Below are 20,785 nucleotides of genomic sequence, written 5' to 3' on the forward strand. Positions count from 1 at the left end.
CACAACAAAATTAAATTGGAATTCAACAACAGAAAGTAACTTGAGAAATCTATAAGTATTTGGAAATCAAACAAATAATCCATGAATCAAAGAATAAATCACAAGGGGAATTAGAAAATATTTTCAATGAAATGAAAATGAAACTATAATATATAAAAATGTATGGGATGACATCAAAGTCACGATCCATGAGAGAAGTAATTAAGAAACTGGATTTCATTAACATTAAGAACTTCTGCTTTGCAAAAGACAATGTCAAGAGAATAGAAGACAAGCTATAGACTGGGAGAAAATACTTGCAAAATACATATCTAATAAAGGACTGCTATCTAAAATATACAAAGAACTTAAAACTTAATAAGAAAACAAACAACCTGATTAAAAAATGGGCTAAAGAACTTAACAGATACCTCACCAAAGAAGATATACAGATGACAAACAAGTATATGAAAAGATGTTCTACTTTATATGTCATCAGGGAAATGCAAATTAAAACAACAATGAAATATCACTCTATACCTATTAGAATGGCTAAAATTTGTAACACTAACAACACCAAATACAAGCTAGAATGTGGAGGAACATAACTCTCATTTATTGCTGATGGGAATGCAAAATGATATGGTTACTTTGGAAGTTTGGTGGTTTCTTACAAAACAAAACATACTCTTACCATACAATCTAGCAATCATGCTCCTTGTTTTTACCCAAAGGAGATGAAAACTTATGTCCTCACTTTTCTGCACATGGATTTATGGCATCTGTATTCACAAGTCCCAAAACTTGGAAGCAAGCAAGATATTCTTCAGTAAGTGAATGGATAAAGAAACTGTGGTACATCCACACAATGGAATAATTTTCAGCACTAAAAAGAGATGAGCCATCAAGCTATGAAAAGACATGGAGGAAACTTAAATGTCTTTCACTAAGTGAAAGAAGCCAATCTTAAAAAGCTATATACTGTATGATTCCAACTATATGATATTCTGGAAAAGGAAAAAACTATGGAGATTGTAAAAAGATCAGTGGTTGCCAAGGGTTAGGAAGAAGAGGGAGGAATGAATAGGTGGAGCATAGAGGATTTTTAGGGTAGTAAATACTCTACATGATACTATAATGATGGATACCTGTCATTATACATTTGTCCAAACCCATAGTATGTGCTCACCAAAAGTGAACCATAATGTGAACCATAAATTCTGGGTGATTATGATATATAATGTAGGTTCATCAGTTGTAACAAATGTACCTCTCTGTGAGGGATGTTGATAGTGGGGGAAGCTGTGCACATGTGGGGCAAGGGATATATGAGAAATCTCTATACCTTCTCAATTTTGCTGTGAACCTAAAACCGCTCTTTAAAAAAGTCTTTAAAAAAGTTAATTTGAGCACAAAGAGACCTAGGCATGTGGGAAGAGGGAAGGCCATGTGAGGACACAGTGAGCCAAGAAGCCAAGAAGAGAGACCACAGGAAAAAAAAAAAAAGATCTGCTGATAACTATGTGTTAGACTTCTAGCTTTTTTTTGTTGTTTAGGAAAGAGAAACCCAATGCTTACAGGGAAATTTACAGCCTTAAACTCCTACATTAGAAAAGAAGATCTCAAATCAATAATCTAAGCTTCTATCTTAAGAAAGGAGAAAAAGAAGAGGGAGCTAAACCCAAAGCAAGAAGAAAAAATGAAATAATAAAAATTAGAGAAGAAACCAATGATATAAAAAATGGAGAAAAACGAATTAAAGTAAAAGTTGGTTCTTTGAAAAGATGAACAAAATTGATACAACCTTTGGCTAGACTGACCAAAAAAAAAAAAAAAAAAGAGAGAAGACACAGATGACCAAAGTTAGGAATGGAAAGAAACATCATTAAGGACCTCACAGTAATTAAAAGGATAAGGGACTACAACCTTATGCCAATGAACAACTTTATGCCAATAAGTTACACAATGTATATGAAATGAAAAAATTTTCAAGAAAGGCACAAATTACTAAAACCAACTCAAAAAAAAATCTGAATAGGCCTATAACAACAAAAACATTTAATTAGTCATTATAATTACTTCCACAAAGGAAGCCCAGACTCAGATGGATTAATTGGTGAATTCTACCAAGTTTTTAAGGAAGAAGTAATGCACAATTCTTCATAAACTCTTCCAGAAAATTGAGGAAGAGGGAACAATTCCCAACTTATTTTATGAGGTCAATATTCCCCTGATACCAAAGTCAAACAAAGACATCACAAGAAAACTACAGATGAATATTTCTCATAAATATAGATTCAAAAATACCCAACAAAATATTTACTAACTGAAACCAGCAATATATAAAAAGTATTATAATATCATGACCAATTGGGATTTACACCAGGAATGCAAGGTTGATTTAATACCAACACCCAACTAATGTAAAATACCGTATTAACAGAATAAAAGACCAAAACCACATTATCATCACAACAGATGCAAAAAAATCAAAACAAAACAAAAAACCATTTGACAAAATCCAACTCCCATTCCTAATAAATACTCTCAACAAACTATGAATAGAAGGGAAATTCCTCAATCTGATAAACAGTATCTAAGAAAAATCTATATACTTACCGGTGAAATACTGAATGCTTAATGGCAAAATATCATACTTAATTGAAATACTGAATGTTTTCCCCCCTAAGACTGGGAACAAGGCAAGGATGTGTGCTCTCACCATTTATATTCAACATCTGTATTAGAGGTTCTAGTCAGTGCAATCAGGAAAGGAAAATAATTTAGGCATCTAAATTAGAAAGGAAGAAGTAAAACTGTCTTTATTCTTAGACAACATATCCTGTATATGGAAAATCCTAAAGAATTCACACAGGTAGGGGAAAATAAACAAGATCTAAAAATCAAGTTCAGCAAGATAAAAGATCAATATATAAAATCAATTCTAAATACTAGCAATGCACAATACAAAAATGAAATTAAAATAATTCCATTCGTAATTGCATCAAAAAGAATAAAATACTTAGAATAAAGTTAATAAAAGAAGTGCTAAACTTGTACACTGAAGACTACAGAACATTGCTGAGAGAAATTAAAAATTAAATAAATGGGACGTAATCTATGCTCATGGATAGGAACAGTCAATATTATTGGGATGGCAATTTTCCCTAACTGAACTACAGATTCAATGTTCTCTGTTAAAATTCTAGCAGGCTTTATTGAGGAAATTTAACAAACTGACCCTAAAATGTACATGGAAATGCAAACACCTAGGAGAGCCAAAACAATTTTGAAAAGGAAGAATGGAGTTGGAGGACTTACATTTCCCAATTGCAAAACTTATTATAAAACTTGTAATCAAGACAATGTAAATAAAAACCATAGAGAACAGATTGGTGGTTACCAGAAGCAGGTGTGAGGGTGGCAAAATGGGTAAGGATGATCAAAAGATACAAACTTACCTTATAAAATAAATGTCACGGAGATGTAATGTACATCATGGTGATTATAGTTAACGATACTGTATTGTATATTTGAAAGTTGCTAACAGAGTAGATCTTAAAAGTTCTCATCACAAGATAAAAGTATTTGTAACTATGTGAGGAGTTGGATATTAACTGAACCTATGGTGATCATTTTGCAATAAATACATATATCAAAAAAAAGATCATGGTGATCATTTTGCAATAAATGCATATATCAAAAAAAAAGACAGTGTAGTCCTAGTATAGTAGTCCAAGAACAGACATACAGATCAGTGGAAAAGACTTGAGTCCAGAAATAAACCCATTTGTGGTCAACTGATTTTTGACAAAAGTGTCTCGAGAATTCAGTAAGGAAAGGATAATCTTTTAAACAAACAATGCTGGGACAATTTGATAGCCATATGCAAAAAGATGAATTTAGATTCTTACTTCTCACCATACTCAAAAATTAACTCCTAATGGATCTTACGCCCAAACGTAAGAGCAAAAACTACAAAGCTTTTAAAAGAAAAAATAGGAAAAAAATTTTGTGATCCTGGGTTAGGCAAAGATATGATACCAAAAGCACAAGGAATAGAATAAAAAATTGATAAGCTGAACTTTATCAAAATTCAAAACATCTGAACTTCAAAAGATGCCATAAAGGAAATGATAAAATAAGCTATAGACTGGGAGAAAATATTTGCAAGTCATATGTTTGATAAAGATCTTGTATCCAGAATATATTTAAACCTCTTACAACTGAATAATATGATAACCCAATTAAAAAGGCAAAAGATTTGAGTAGACATTTCACCAAAGAAGATGTAAGAACGTCTGATAAGCACATGAAAAGATGTTCAATATCACTTGTCATTAGGGAAGTGCTAATTAAAGCCATATTAATATACTACTTCAAAACCACTAAAATGGCTATAATCAAAAAAATAGACATGAACAAGTGTTTCCAATGATGTAGAAAAACTGTAATCCTCATTCATTGCTGGGGAAAATGTAAAATGGTACAGCTACTTTGAAAAGTAGTGTGGTAGTTTGTTTAAAAATGAACTTAAATTTACCATACAAACTAGCGACTCCACTCCTCCCCCAGGTATCTTCCTAAGAGAAATGAAAGTATATATCCACACACAGACTTGTATATGAACATTTACAGCAGCATTACTTATCACAGTCAAAAAGTAGAAACAATTCAAATGTCTGTCATCTGGTGAATGGAAAAGCAAAATGCAAGATATATATGTATATATAGGTAGACAGATAGATATACATATAGATATCTCTCTATGTAGATATATATATATATATACACACATATATATGAATATATATATTCATACATTGGAATACTATTCAGCAATTAAAAGGAATGAACTACTTTTACATGCTACAAAATGGATACACCTCAAAAACATGCTAAGTGAAGGAAGTCAGATGCAAAAGACTACATATTGTGTGATTCCAGTTATATGAAATGTCCACAAAAGACAAATCTATAAAGACAAAAAGCAGATTAGTGTCTCTTGGGACTGGAAATGGTTACAGAGACTGACTGAAAACTGGCATGAGGGATCTTTTTGGAGTTATGGAAATGTTCTAAAATTGGACTGTGGAGATGGTTATACAAGTCTATAAACTTACTAAATAGCATGAGAGTACTATGTAGATGGGAGTAGGTGGAGAAAGAATAGAGAAGATAAAGGTGAATGAAGGTGAGAAGCAGGCATGGAGAGGGAAAGGAGAAAAGTAATCAGGTAAAGAAACTATATATGTTTTCTCATCTTCCCTTCTCTTCCTCTTTCCCCCTCTTCTCCTTCCCTAAGCATCAAACTCTCTCCAACAAAAAAACAGTTCTCTAAAGCTATGGGCTATGATCTAGCCTCATAAACAATTGGACGTGTGTCTGAACACGGTGGCTCAACCCTGTGTTTGGCCTTCACAAGACTATACCTGTTATATACACACAAATATACATAATAAAACTGTATAAATGGCTATACATAAATACATCATACATTTATCCACACAAACACAGACTAAAAGCTTAATAAATATTGGGTTAATGAATCGATTAATAAAGCTGGGCTGCCAGAATCATCATCTCTAAGGGGCTAAGTTTTATAAGGTCATAATTTTGATTTTATGAAATTGCTCAGTAGACATCAGGTTCCAGGGAACTGATTCATATAACTAAAATCAAACAAGAATAATTGGTGAATGTATAGGTCAGGCATAGGTATAAATATATGACACTGATTCCGTAATTAATTACAGTGGCTTTTATTTGTTCTCAGAAGTGGGCAGATCAATTTGGGGAACATACCTAATTTGGGAAACAATTCATAATGTAGTGTTCAATTAGAGATGCTGCATTATCTTCAGAAAATTTTTGTTAAGGATAGCCCTCTATAGAACAAATACCATCTCTCCGGAGCAGAATTGGATTAAATTTCTTATTCTACACTTCCAAGATTTGAGTCTTGGCTTCAAAATTCCCCCCTGCTCTTCCTTACTTTAGATTCACCAATGATTAATAGAAATGCAAATAATTACAATCATCACCTAGTATTAATCAAATATAGAGTTTACAATTTATGACAGTTAAGGAAACATTTTATATCTACAAAACATAGTTGTTAAAAATCTTGTATCAAGAAAGTCATTCTTTGACTTTGACATCCTAAACTTTCTTAATCTTCACCTCTTGATACTGGGTATATTTTGCTTTCATGGTATGTAGCACACACTATTCACTGATTTTAAAGGAGAAAAAAGTTTAGATACTTTAAACTTTAAAAAAGTTTAGTCACTTTAAGTTTAGATACTCCAGGAGAAACAACCAAAGAAATATCTACTTTAGTTTTTCCAATGCCAGATTTGCTCTAGAGATAAAGTACTTGTTAACAGGATGTGGGTATATGGGAGGATGAGAGAACTGACCAGTTCTCTTGTCCCTCCCTAAATGTGTATATAATAGTTAAACTATTATGTCTGTCCAAAAAGATATGGTTACAAAAAAGAAAATGGATAAAAGATTGGAGAGACAAGTCCAAGCCAGGAGGATGATCAGATAATTTTTGAGGGGCAAGGGCCTAAATATACAACACAGAATCGTTGTGAACAGAATACAATGGATATCTTAAGGGATATGATGCTAGCACAAGAAAAACTATCAGTAGTTGTAAAATGAATTAGAAGAATCAGCAAAATAAATCTTCAAACCCTAAAAGGTGTGTTTATTTGGGCAAACTGCTTATTTGTCATATCAAAAAATAGAAATGCAGTTTTTAAAATAAAAGCAAGGGGGTGGGAAAACAGACCAACTCTAGTCTTCTTGACTACAGACTCAAAAACCATCTATATCTACCTTGATAGAAATGCTCACAGGAACATTACCAGATACTTTCTACCTTATTGAATTTTTAAATTCATAAATTTGGTTATTTTTCTATCTATTGCTATCTATATCCCTATCTATTTTCTTATCTATGACTGTGCCTTTTCTCCTCCTCAAAAATGATTCTTTGTTTTTGTTAATCCTTGAAGATGGATTGATGATGATGGGAATCAAGTGTTGTGTGGCTAAGGTGACTAAACAACATTTTAAAAATGTAATTAGCTCCATCTCTAAACTGTTTAGCATAATTTGGGGGAAGGATGGAAAGGGGCAGATTCTCAGTTATTTGGGACAGACATGTATACAGAAAGATGCCTATACTCTCCCCACCCCCACCAAACTACGTCAGTTATACCAATTAAAGGTTTATTTAATTTAATAAGCTCCCAAATTCAGAGATGCCACAAACCCTGGAGGAATTATCCCCATCAGTCATTTGTAAGTAAGTTTTAATTGCTTTGAGCTTATCTACAACCAGCTGAGATTCTTTTACAAACCAATTTTATTTAGAAATATTTTAGAAAGAAAACAAATGCTTGAGGCACAGCATGTATTCCCTAGCTCATCAGAGGCCCTACCACTCCTTACTGTCTTACACTGACCAGTTTTAAACATTACACCTAATTGGTCCCTCATGACAGGTATAATGCCCTGTTTGGGGAATGCATTGTTTGAAGAATATTTTGCTGTGTCTGGAGAAAAGAGCTAAGCTGGGTGGAGTCAGACACTGGAGCAGGGTAAGGTTAGGTGGGGTAGTCATGAGTAGACAACATAAAATACCAAAGAATGTCAAGGAGCATGAAATAGAAAATACGATGGGGAGGGATCAGTAAATGGCTTTGTCTACTATGTAATAATTTTGCCTCGTTCTAAGCTGATCACATCACTCTTGCTCTTGTCCTAGAACGTATGATACCTAGACTGGTTGGGAAGATGAAAAATCTCAGGCTACCCTAGTTATGCCCCCTGTAACCAAATTATCTTCAGTTCAGCTCAAGTCTCCATTTGGTAGCTAACTCTCCCCCAATTTCCCCCACTCCAGGGAAGGAAGAGAGAGCTACATTCCAGTTAATGGTTAGTGATAGGAAAAAAGACACTTGTTCTTATAAGATCCTCATCCCTTGCTACCTTAGGAGAACTTCAAATTCTAGAGTGGAGTGCATAAATACACACATGTGTTTGTGTATGTGTACACTGCCCCCCCAGCATACACATGGTGCTCCAAACAAACATGGGTTAGCTACAGATATACATGGCCATAGACAAAAATGTTATTATCAATTTGTAACAGTAATTTTAAGAGAATTCTTGGTTGTTTTATTCTAAGGTTTACCAAAATGTCTTTTTCTTAGGAATCAGAATATTTTCAAATTTATACTATCCATAATTTTAACTATAACCCATAGTAGTTGACTCAATAATATTGGAGACTCATGGAATCTACAGAATATCATATGCATCATACACACATATATATCACTAGGAAAAATACTGTGACTTAGGAACATTGTGTGTTCGATGGAACATTGTTCCATGAGATGATAATAGGTCTCTCTCTCTCTCTCTCTCTCTCTCTCTCACATACACACACACACACACACAGTGCAATAATTAAACAGGACTGGCTACATAATTTGCAGGGCCCCATGCAAAATGAAAACATGGATCCCTTTATTTAAAAATTAAGATGGCGATAGCAGAGCATTAAACCAAGCATGGGTCTCTTCTAAGCATGAGATCCTATGTGACTGCACAGGTTGCATGCCCCTGAAACCAACCCTGGTTAAATGATTTAAGAAATGCTGGGTTAAAAAAATCTTATACAGATTTTATTGCAACAGGACTTCTCAAGCCTTTTATATGCTAATGTGCATTATGAACCTTCAAGAAGTACATATACTGTAGACCAGTTCCCAAATATACTTGACCAAACTCTTTTTAATTATTATAAGGGTCATCTTGTAGGACCAGTGTTCTATAAAAGATTGTAAATTTCAGCTTAGGCTGAGCAGCTAGGTTGTATCTGGTTTAATATCAATTTGTTAATCATGTCACATTTGGCATTTCCCCTATATTTGGAATAAGGTAACTAGAGATAACTACAGATGCAAATGGTGGGCTTCACTAAATCTACTCTCCAACTGTTTGGCCTTTTACTATTTGGAAGGTCAACTCAGTGGTCAAACAACCCAAGTGTTTTCTGGGCCACTGTACTAGAGATGGCCTGAGCCATCTTATTTTTTACCCTTTATCTTGTCAATTCAGAGGAAACAACATCCTTACTTACCATTACCCAGTTCCCAAGAAATGTTGTACTTTTTACTGGCGCTGTACTTCAACAGACTCAGGGCACTAGAACTGTTCCAGGAGTTATTGGGATTACGACGCAGTGCATTTAGAGCAAATATCAGGTGGAGTCCAGAGCAATCAGCAAAGTTATAAAGTTTGTCTAGAGACCTGGCTGGGAAGAAGCAGAGAAAGGCTTGTAACTTTCAAATCAACATCCCAACAAAAGGAAAATATTAGCAACTACAAAAAGCCTTTCTATGAGCTTCCTACTAATAGGAATTACACAGAGGCTTCCAAAAGGGACTATTACCTTTTGGTTCAGGGTACATTTCAAGGTGATTTTCAAAAGCAGCACACACAACTCCAGATAAAGTTTGCATATTGACAACCAAATCTAGTCTATAGTATATTTTATCTGTTAAGAAAAAATTGAATTCTTAACATTTAGAAATGGGAAGATATCACAAACTAGCTAGATTTATAGTTTTTCTCAAAATATCAGAAAATCTGGCACTGCTGGATCTGAACTCCTTTATGAAATGATAGGAATAGTGTCAGGAGACAAGGCCAGGAAACAATGATTGGCTGGGGAGTCAGAAAATAGCTCAACCTAGCAGCACTTCCAAAACAAATCTCACTCAATTTCACATTTCTAGTATTTCTGAGAATGGAAATACCACAACTACTAATAGAAATATGTTCATTGTTAGGTTGATCCCAGATACCATAAATGCTATTTACCGTATGTCCCATACCCATCCCATTCCTTCACGCCTATTGCCACCATTCTGGTTCTGGCTCTCATTTCCATTTGCATGAATTATTACAAGAATGTACTTGCCTGTCTGCCTCTAGATTCTTCCCAGATCGCCAGATTCATCTTCTCCCAATCAATTTCATGAGTTTCACTTATTCCTCAAAACCTTAGTGGATCTGCAAGACCTTTGTTTCCCTTAGTTCAAGGCCCCTACAACTCAACTATAATTTTTCCCCAACTTCAGGTCTCTCTCTACTGTCAAAGAATTCTTTGCAGGTGTTATCCAGTTCTATTTATTATAGAATCCCCTGCCCCACTGGCCTTTGCTCTGATTATTCTCATTCGTCACGCCTTTTCTTTCTCTTTTAAACATATCCAGATTTTACTTGTTCTTTTATACAATGTTTCACAAAATATGGATGACATGATTTTAAGTGGTATACAGATTGAAAAAAATTTTTAGGTTAATAATTATGTACAGGAGTTCACATTATCTTAGTACTCATTATCCAAGTCCCTAGAGCAGGGTTTCTCAAATGGGATTCTGTGGAACACCATGTGGGGCTCTATAAGATATCATTAGGGGGTTCTGCAAAAGATGACACAGAGTGACCAAGGTGTCTCACAGCAGCTGTTATAGGTCTTTTAGTCCTACGAAGCAGGACCATGATCATTTGGTTGAATCCATTATCAGTTTTTGAAGTGGGATACAGGGTTGCTGCCATTTTTATCTCCATATATGTACAAGAAAGTGTCTTTTAAGAAGTATCAAGAAGAAGGACGGAAATTGTCTCATTTTAGTTGAAAATAAAATCCATGGGAACTTATCTCACATTAAACTCAGAATCAAGTAGCTAAGCAACAACAAACAGCATAGTTTCACATTAGAGAAATAAACTTAATTATTAAAAGAAAAGGAAATAAACTTAATTATTTATTTTTAGTTCCAAAATAGCAATTAAAATTAAAATGCATTTTTAGGCCTATTAAAATTATCATGAAACCAACACATGTGTATACTGATCTTATAATTATCTATATAATCTGACCATGCCACTCAGTAAAAAAATGGTTTCTTTCAAGGTCTCATAGAAAATGTTTTCTTAAGCTATAATTTTATTCATATTGCTTTGACATATAGTTTTAGTAACTTTACTATTCAATACTGTTTATTTTCATATTGAAAACCACATTAACACGAATTCATAAACCTTATTTAAATAACCTAACAAGCCTACCTTTAGAAAAATTATATCCCATTTTGGCTTAAACCAGTTAATTAACAAAAACATACTATGTTTGCCTTATAATTTTTCAAATTCATAAAAAGGAAAAAAGTGATTAATTTCAAGAACGAAAGTTAATTAATTGTTCCTTTCTTCTTTTCTAGAAAGGTTGTCTAAAAGGTCATTTTCAGTTTTAAATAGGAAGGAAAAAAAACTAAGCTTACAGCTTACCATATATCATGTACCATACCTCAACAGCATTTATATGAGAGAAATTTGTGATAATGTTTTAGCCTTACTTGGGTAAGGCACCAAAAAATCAAGTAGAACATTTTAAAAAGAAAAACTGAAGTTTATTCTAACCATACCACTGACCTTTTTGGGGGAACCTACAAAAGAATGGGCTAAAATGTCAGCCAAACTCAACAGATTCTCAGGAAAATATCACTCTATTTAAAAGAGCATTGGCAATTATTATTGGATTATAATATCTACAACTAAATGACTACACTGACAGACCATGAGCTTTATATATAATTTTTATCCACAAGTTCCCTGAGGCTTGAGAATATTTCAAGTGCTTCTCTGATATAAAGTTTGAGAAGGCTATCCTAGAGTTAAAGGATGCATAGGAAAATAAAAGTAATCCTAACACTAAAATATTCACTGTTGAGCTGAGAACTGACTTAAACATTCCTTCCACTTGGCAATATTCTCACTAACCAAAGCAATGATGTTTTTAGTTTCTCCAATATAAGGCAAACTCAGTACAAATCTGTTGCAAAGCCAAGTTGCAAATGTGAGAAAAAGACACAGGGCTTCGTGAGATCAATGAAAATAATGTTTGATAATTGCTTAAATCACATGCAAATCCACTAATAAGTAAGGATCTAGAAGAATTTTATCAGTTAGCTGAACAAGAGAAAACTCACAAGAGTGATAATAAAACAGGTTGCTCAAAAAATAATTTTATTAAAAGTTCATATGAGGTCTACTTTGATGTTTTTTAATACTTATGACTGTGCCACAAAAGTTAAATTATTTTATCAGAAAAATACTCAATATTCAATTAAATATCATTTTGTTCATTCAAATTGTTCATAGTTGCAATAACAGCTTATAATTTAAGTATAAAATGAAATACACTTATTTTCATAATTTTTAGTTTTATTTATAAACTAAAACACTAATCAAACTTTTGCATCAAAATTTCATATGAATGATATTCTTTTTAGGTAGATTAATCCCCTTTAAGTGGCCTTTTTCTAGACCTAATTGTCTCCATATGATGAGGATTATCTGTGTTTGTTTCATATGTAATAGAAAAACATATATCAAACACAAAAGCACATCAAACCTGTGATTTTATGGATGTGATGGTTTAAGACAAGGAAAATGGTATTTATCAAAAAAATGTCAGTATAAAGAAAAATGTGTAAAAATAACAATATAGACAGTTTGTTAATATGGCAAAAATTGAGAACTAGAGAGCTAGAAGTTTGGGAAATACTTTGTGAAGGATAAAGTTTAAGTCCCGCCTCCTCCATGAAGCCATTCCTCAGTGAACTCACCAATCCACCTACAGTGACCTCAGCCTTCTTTAAACTCAGGGTTTACACCATTTGTTGTCATCTGAGTGCCTTGTGACATTGTCTTACCTTGGGATTACCTCTTGATTTAGTCACTTCTCCAGAGTGAATGGCATGTTTACCCAGTTAAACTGTTAAGTTCCCTAAGGCTGGTACTGTATCTCATTATATCCTTCACAGCATCTATCAGAGAGCAATTTCCTGCCTTAAAATCATGCTTAGGAGTTCACACAGCCCAAATTCTGTTTGTTGCACAAAAATGGTCTAGTAAGAAACTGAAAGTTCCGAATGAAAGATATGCATAATAATTATTATTGCTAGTTCAAGAAATATACCCTGAAGTTTATTTTAAAATGATATATATTTGAATATAGAGCATTCAGTAGATGCTCAACAAATGTAATCTTCCTTGTAACATCTGTCAGGTTCCATCCAAGCAAGCAGATACTTAAAGATGACTTCTACTCTCTCCACCAGAGGGTGCCAATGCCTTTATATCCTATAGTCAGGTTGTCTTGGCATCTCACATGAACAGAACTTTAAGGAGTCTTGTCTAGCAGGCAATTAAAGATGAGGAGCTGGAGTCTTAGAGAGATGGAAGAGAGAGGCTTGGGAGTCATCTACATAGTGCTGAGAAAGCTGATGCTGTGAAAGTTCTTGAGAGTTTTGAAGGACAAAATGGTAGGACAAAACCTTAAGAAATGTCCACATATAAAGGTCAGGAAGGGGCTTCCCTGGTGGCGCAGTGGTTAAGAGTCCGCCTGCCGATGTAGGGGACACGGGTTCGTGCCCCGGTCCGGGAAGATCCCACATGCCGCGGAGCGGCTGGGCCCGTGAGCCATGGCTGCTGAGCCTGCGCGTCTGGAGCCTGTGCTCCGCAACGGGAGAGGCCACAGCAGTGAGAGGCCCGCATACCGTAAAAACAAAAAAAAAGGTCAGGAAGAAGGAAAAAAAGGGGGGGACAGAGAATAAGGAGGGGAACCAGAAATGTAGAATTAAGGGACCCAAAAGAAGACAGTTTCAAGGAGGTGCTGGTCAATTACAGTAGATGTTGGTGAGAAATTGAGGAGAAAAAGGAGAAAGAAGAAGCAAACTTACTATGGTTAATCAAAAAACGAGATTAGACTCTAGATTTAGGTTGGGGTATGAACTTAAAGAATGAGTGGTAGAGAAAAAAGAATAGACTCTGGTACACTGAACTTACTTCTTGAAGTTCTGTGGCAACAAAACGAAGAAAAGAAACAAAATAATGACTAGAGTAGTACCAGAGATAGGTTAAAGTAAAAAAATCAAGAACCAAGACTGCAATCTGTCAAAAACCATTTTTTCAATGAGGCTAATCTCAGCGCTAATCTCAGCTCTATATTACAAATGGATAAGGTCAATGAATTCACACTAAGATATAAATGATGGTCATTTTTCTCAGTTTCCTCAGCACTTCTCACTTCAAAAACAAAATAGACAAACAAAAATCGAAAGAACAAAAAATAGGGCTCCCATTAATCTAAGCAACGAGATGGCTGGAATTTCAAGTAGGATTCATTCATTTATTCAACAAATATTTACTGAGTACCTACTATATGCCAGGAAATATTATAGTCTCCAGGGTTATAGCCATGAACAAAACAGAAAATAGGTCCTTGCGCCATGGAGTTTACCTCTAATGTGGCTGTAGTGGGGATTGATGGAGTCTGTAAAGCGGGGTAGGGGATAGTAGAACCACTGGGGGTGGTATGTTATTTTAAATAAGCCTCATTGATAAGATTAACATTTGAGCAGAGACCCAAGGGAGGTTAGGGAGCAAGTCAAGGGGATAACTACGGAAAGAATTCCAGGCAGAGGGTATAGTAAAGGCAAAGGCCTGAGACAGGTAAGTGACTGATTATTGTGAAGTAGAAGCAATGGTGCCATTATGGCTGCCCCAGAATGAACATAAGGGAGAGAAATAGGAGATGAGGTCAGAGTGGCACAGGGTCAGATTGTGTAGGGCCTTACTGGCCATTGTAAGGGCCTTGGCTCTTATCTTAAATGACACAGAAAAACACTGGATGGTTTTGAACATGACCAGATTCACATTTCAAAAGCATCACCCTGGCTTCTGAGCCAAAAAGAGACTACAGGGTGAATAGAGGGCAAAGGTGAGAGCGAGGAAAGTAGCTGGGCATCTATAATGATAATTCAGGCTAGGGATCATAGTGGCTTGCACCTGGGTGGTAGCAGCAGAGTGGCGGAAGTGGTTGGATTCCTGGGATGTTTTAAAGGTAGAAGATTTGCTGAAGATTGGATATGGGGTCTGAGGGGAAAAAAAATAGTCAAGGAAAACTCAAGCTTTTGACTTGAGCAACAGAAAGATGAAACTGACATTTAAGAAAGAAGTGTAGAAGGTTGGGAGATGGAAGGAGAGGAAGGCAATCAGAATTTTGGTTTTGGCTACATTAAGTTTGAGATGCCTAACTGACACATTAAGTAAAGAATTTGAGTGATCAGAATATACAAATCCAGAGTTAAGGGCAGAAGTTTTGACTGAAGATATAAATCTGGTTAAGCAAAACATTTTGAAAGGTTGGGAGACATACAGAGCTATAAAGGAGGGAAAGTGGAACTGTCATAGGGATTTTCTAATTTCCAGATAACCACTGTCCTCAAAGCAGCATATCCCAGCCCCTGTTAATTTTACAGGAACAATTAACATTTTCTTAATCTTATGTAAAGTGCTGTCTGAACAAATCTTATAGATGTGGCCTCATCCCTCACTTTCCTAACTGATAGCCACCTCTAAACTCCTCTTCTATAGAAATTATGGAGGCACAAGTGTCACCTGGGAATTAAAAAGTGACTTGCTAAGTAATTTTGGCTTCCAATTTGTGCTTCCCCAGAATTCTGTCAAGATGAGGCATTAAAGTCTCTTCATAACTCAATACCTAGGAAAGCATCCCAAGTATTAACGCTACCCCAAACAGGCCCCTTTCCATTAAGTGCTTTTTTTCTTTGGAAGGTTGGGTGGGGCAGGAGGCAGCTGCCTCAGAGGATGTCCAAGTATCAACTGAGCTCTGCTCAAGTATGTCCCATTTCTACATTTTGTTTTTCATGAGATTTGATAATCTGTTCATATTTTCATGTGCTCACAATTAGAATAAGCTGACACTACGCTGTTGAACTCAGCACCAATTTCCCCTTTTGAAGTTCAGTACTGTCCTCTAAGAGCTAAGAGTAAGAAACACATGTGTAAATCCTTAGCCACACAGAAAAAGCACTCTCCCTTCACATGAAGTTTTCAAAAGAACAAATAGTTACAAGGGGTATTTTTGTCCTTTTTGCCAATTTAGAAATGAATAAGATTGGACTGAGTCCTTAAAACAAGTAAACTATTTTTTTCTGCCTGATATTTGCTTAGACTTGGCCAAAGAGTTTCTCAAACACTAGTGTGATGAACTTTGGGTCATGTTAGAACTCCTCACCATTCCTTGACAAACCACATTATTCCATGGCTCTCGTTGCTCTAAGCTTTTTATCTCTGCCTGGAATATCCTTTCTCCTCTTTTCTTCATTCTTCATAGCTTAGGCCTATGGCCTTCTCTGTGAGGTTTTCCTTGATTCTCCAAGGTAGAGACACTGGGGCTCCCTCCTCTCATCTCTCCCAGCTCTTTATTGGCTCCTGTTACAGCAACAGACAACCATGCTATCATTGTTCAGCTCTGCATCCCTCTCTAAAGGCAGACTGGAGCATTTGCCAAAGAGAAGGTACCATGTCTGCTTTTTTAGCATCCATTTCAGTATCCAATACACAATAAGCCTTAATAAATGTCTGACTCCTACAGGTGTTATTTAGGCCCATTCAATACCACCTGCAATCTGTCTGCACCCTATATATAACCCAACCTGAATTACCATTTTCATTGTAACAAATTCCCTCGAGATTATGTCTATTACTACATGCTGTTAAATGCATTCAAATACTCTACTTATTGCCTTAAGTGTTCATTTTGGAATGAATAATATTGGGGAGTCATATGTTACTATTCAATAGAAACTGGAAGAACAGAGGAATTTCTAGTGGAAGCTAGGCAGACAGATCCTGAAGGAAATGACAGCTGGAGGCTGTTGTCTGCTGACTTTACTCCCTACCACTGGGCAGCAAGTATTTCTTTGAAGGGAAATCTGAGCAATTCATCTCCGTATCTATCACAAATAAGGAAAGAACAGAAAGCTAATGGCTAGGATTGCCAGATTTAGCAAATACAAATACAAATAATGCTACTGCATTAATACAAGTATGTCCCATTAATATTTGGGACATACTTATGCTAAAAATTATTCATTGTTTATTTGAAATTCAAATTTAATTGGAGGCCCTGTATTTTATCTGACAACTCTACTAAGGGCTGAGTCTTAGAGTAGAGCCACAGTTGTCAGGAGAGAAGTAAGTGGAATTGTCAAGAAGAGATAAGAGAAAGTCATAGAATGATCCAAGAATCAAGATGAAAGAATAGCAATGAGATCCAACGAAGAAGGTGATTTTCAAAATAATAAGGTAATATAATATCAAATCTTGAAAAGTAAAGAAGATACATAAAGGAAGATAAAGACTGAGAATTACTGCAGTGCCTCCCAGACCAGAGATTTAAAAAGCTTCAAAAAGGAATGGACCCCAGTATCAAATGACACAGACACGCAGAGCACAGCTAAAATATTTGGGGGGAAGAGGGGCGAGTGAGATATGTCTAATTAGCTGTGGTACGGCATGCCTTGCCACAAGATGGCACTCATAGTTCCTCTTTTTCTGAGTTTCTATCAAACATTTTGCAAAATTTTTATTGTCATAGAACAAAGAGAGTATCTTATGTTTCAAAACTTACATATAACCTTCTGTTTCATGTTCTATCATTTTTCCACAGCTTATCATTGTTTTTCCCTTTAGAATATGAAGACATAATAAATGCTAGAATTGAGTGGAGGTGGGGGAGGCGTTAGAACCTGGAGGAAGGAACAAATGTAATGCTATAGCAGATACTCAGTACAAAGCCTTAACAAAAGGACTGGCCATCAAACGAAGACTGATGAGCTTCAAGAAAACTAATACAGATAGAAATGGAAGCCAGATTGCTTAGTGTTGAGGACCGATAACATGCTGAGAAAGTAGAGACTATGTGTTTAGCACATCTGCTGGGAAACACAGGATGGAAGACAGGTGGACTTTTTCCTTATAGGTAATTACTTCCCAAATCAGAGTTTGTTTGCCTTATTCATAAGTTTCAAATACTTGACCGAAATACCTATTAAATAGCAGTTGACCTCATATAATAATATCTCTACAAAAAAATGCATTTGTGTGACAGAGATACGTCTACTTAACTAAATAACCACTTTGGTCCCCCAATATTATAGCACTTATTTCTTTTCAAAATAACTTCACATCTATTTGTCATACTATATTGCCCATAGAGTGAATATTTGAATGGAGGCCTAGAGAGATCACAAGATTTGACTAACATTGCACAGAAACAGAACCACGGGCCAGTTTTCCGATGCCTAATTCTATTGAATTATTCTTCCTGTCACTCAATTTCTATTTCAAGTTTTCCACTTATCTAATTTTATTTTTCTGGCATGCATAAAATGAAAATGGCTCTTTGAAATTACCCTGTTTTGAATATTTCCCATGCTATACCAGATATGTAACAGTTAAAAATTACCTATCTTCAGAATAGTATGGGAAAATATGTTCATTATCATCTCTGATTTTTTTTTTTTTTTTTTTTTGCGATACGTGGGCCTCTCACTGTTGTGGCCTCTCCCATTGCAGAGCGCAGGCTCCGGACGCGCAGGCTCAGCAGCCATGGCTCACAGGCCCAGCTGCTCCGCGGCATGTGTCATCCTCCCAGACCGGGGCACGAACCCGTGTCCCCCGCATCAGCAGGCAGACTCTCAACCACTGCGCCACCAGGGAAGCCCTCATCTCTGATTTTTTACAAAACTGAGTATAACCTTGAGATGAACTTTAAAGAAGAACTTATAAATTAATGTACCATTGAAGAAGTAAAATCCTGTGCCTGTTGGTTCAGGTGTATACTTTTGCTAGAATACAGTCCTACCAAACAATCCAAAACAGTTTTCCTTTCAGCCAATAAACCAATCATTAGCTATTTGTTTTTATCTTTTTTTGATCATCAAAGTGAAGACATTATTTGTATTTAAATCTGTTTGAACCCTTTGGACACAAAGAAGAGTGAAATGAAGACAACTTTAGCTTTGTTTCTACCATTCACCTCCCCCACCTCAAACATAAAAAAGGGTGGAGGGGCTTCTATAGCTAGTTCACCAATAATTCCATATAAGCCAAACAAAAGAAAACTTCAAACTTGCTTTGTGGCTAGGCCTCCATGGAGGAACAGCCTTCTTATTGAGTTGGAAAGAATAAAGGGTATTTTTGAATTCACAAGTGTCTGAAAACATCATGTCTGCAAAGTGTGGTTGGCATTTTTATGCATTTAAAGGAGTCCAATGAAGCCCAGCTCCTTACAAATTCCTACAAATAATGAAGAATGGGAAATGGTTTCTGCCACTTGGGGGTCAGAGTGGTGGTATTGCTCCAACCAACTGTACAAAGGAGACCTGTCATTTATAGATAGCTCCAAAGTCTTGGATTAGCAAGAACACAATGAAGACTGGCTCTTACCCAAAGAGTTTACTCAGAGAGACATTTAATATGGAGTAAATACAGCCTCAAAGAGAACAGCTTTGAAGAAGGGCTTTTAAAAGGTCGGAAGAAGATGAAATGAGGAATGTTGTTACTTAGTGCCTGTATTAAACAAATGCTTGCCTTAGCTCTTCTCCAGCACATCTCAAAATGTGGCCAAGTAATAATGACATGCTCACTTCACAGACAAAAAAATAACGTGGAATGGGAAATTATTTGTTAGGATGGGCCCTCAAGCCACTGGGTTGTTCTCAAAGTGTGTGAATGTTCTATTTCCATCAGCCTGGAGACTCTTCCTCTCTCAGGGGCATATCTACCGCTCCACAAACAGCCCAGGATAGTATGGAAGTCAGATGTTCTCCCCTAACTGTTATACCAGTTAAGTTTGGAAACGCTGTTTTCCCTAATCCTTATACCATGTCCTATCTCCTCAGGCCTTTGCTTTAGGAAGAAAGTAACCAATCACTGCTACCATTACAGCAGACAGCACTCTAGGTGTTAACTACTTTGGAGTCACAGGCACCTTCTATTATAAAATCAACTGGATAGTGGTATTCAATAAAATTTTTAGTTATCTATAACATCACTCCCTACAACCGATTTCTTTCCTGCTGCTATTCATCTCTAGACTTTGTACATATAAATGCATTCATCCATTTGACAAATATTGCTGAGTACCTGTTATGTGCCAGATATTGTTCTAGACAATGGGTTTATAGCAATTATTAAGACAGACAAGGTCCCTGCTTTCAGGGACCTATACTCTAAATAAGTAGGAAAGGAAGAGTAGGAGTGAGGAGGTGATAGGCAATAATAAACAAGATAAATTCGGATGGTGGTGAGTCCTATGAAGAAAAGAAATCAGGTTAATGTAATGGAGACTGGGTGGAAAACTATTTTGTTTGAGTAGTCAGAGACTGCTGCCCTGAGGTGAGGTGCTGAAGTGTCACACTGCTAAATCATGAAGAAGTTATATGTGAGGGATCTCAAGAATTGTAAAGTTTTTTATAACTCCTAAGTATTTTTGTGTGTTTTTCCTAAGATCAAGGGCAATTATGAAGGTATAATTATCAAAATCAGGAAATTTTCACTAAAATAACCAATAATAATCAAAATCAGAAAATAACATTCACAAAAATTAGATAACATTATTATCCAATTTATAGACCTAAATTTTGCTAACGGCCCCCAAAAAATGTCCTTTATAGAAATTTTATTGATCCAGCCCAGGATCACAGATTTCATTTAATTTTCACATCTCTTTAGTTTCCCTTATTCTGGAACTGTTCCCCATCTTTTCTTCGTCTTTCACAGCATTGACATTTTTAAAACTACTGGCCATTCGTTTTGTAGTATTTAATTTAACATC

At 35.6% G+C, this 20,785-nt stretch overlaps 1 protein-coding gene across 2 annotated transcripts in view; it reads right to left on the bottom strand.

Moving 5' to 3' along the window:
• Positions 1-20,785, bottom strand: part of HPSE2 (heparanase 2 (inactive)) — a 572,092-nt gene that overhangs the window by 257,229 nt on the left and 294,078 nt on the right. The window contains exon 4 of one of the 2 annotated variants that reach the window (XM_060126532.1): positions 9,146-9,319. The exons of the other annotated variant lie outside the window; for it this stretch is intronic. Coding sequence (XP_059982515.1) covers positions 9,146-9,319 — 174 coding nt within the window. The remainder of the gene's footprint in view (positions 1-9,145; positions 9,320-20,785) is intronic. 2 annotated transcript variants of the gene reach the window in all.

This window comes from Lagenorhynchus albirostris, chromosome 16, assembly GCF_949774975.1.
Source record: "Lagenorhynchus albirostris chromosome 16, mLagAlb1.1, whole genome shotgun sequence".
NCBI classification, from domain to species: domain Eukaryota; kingdom Metazoa; phylum Chordata; class Mammalia; order Artiodactyla; family Delphinidae; genus Lagenorhynchus; species Lagenorhynchus albirostris.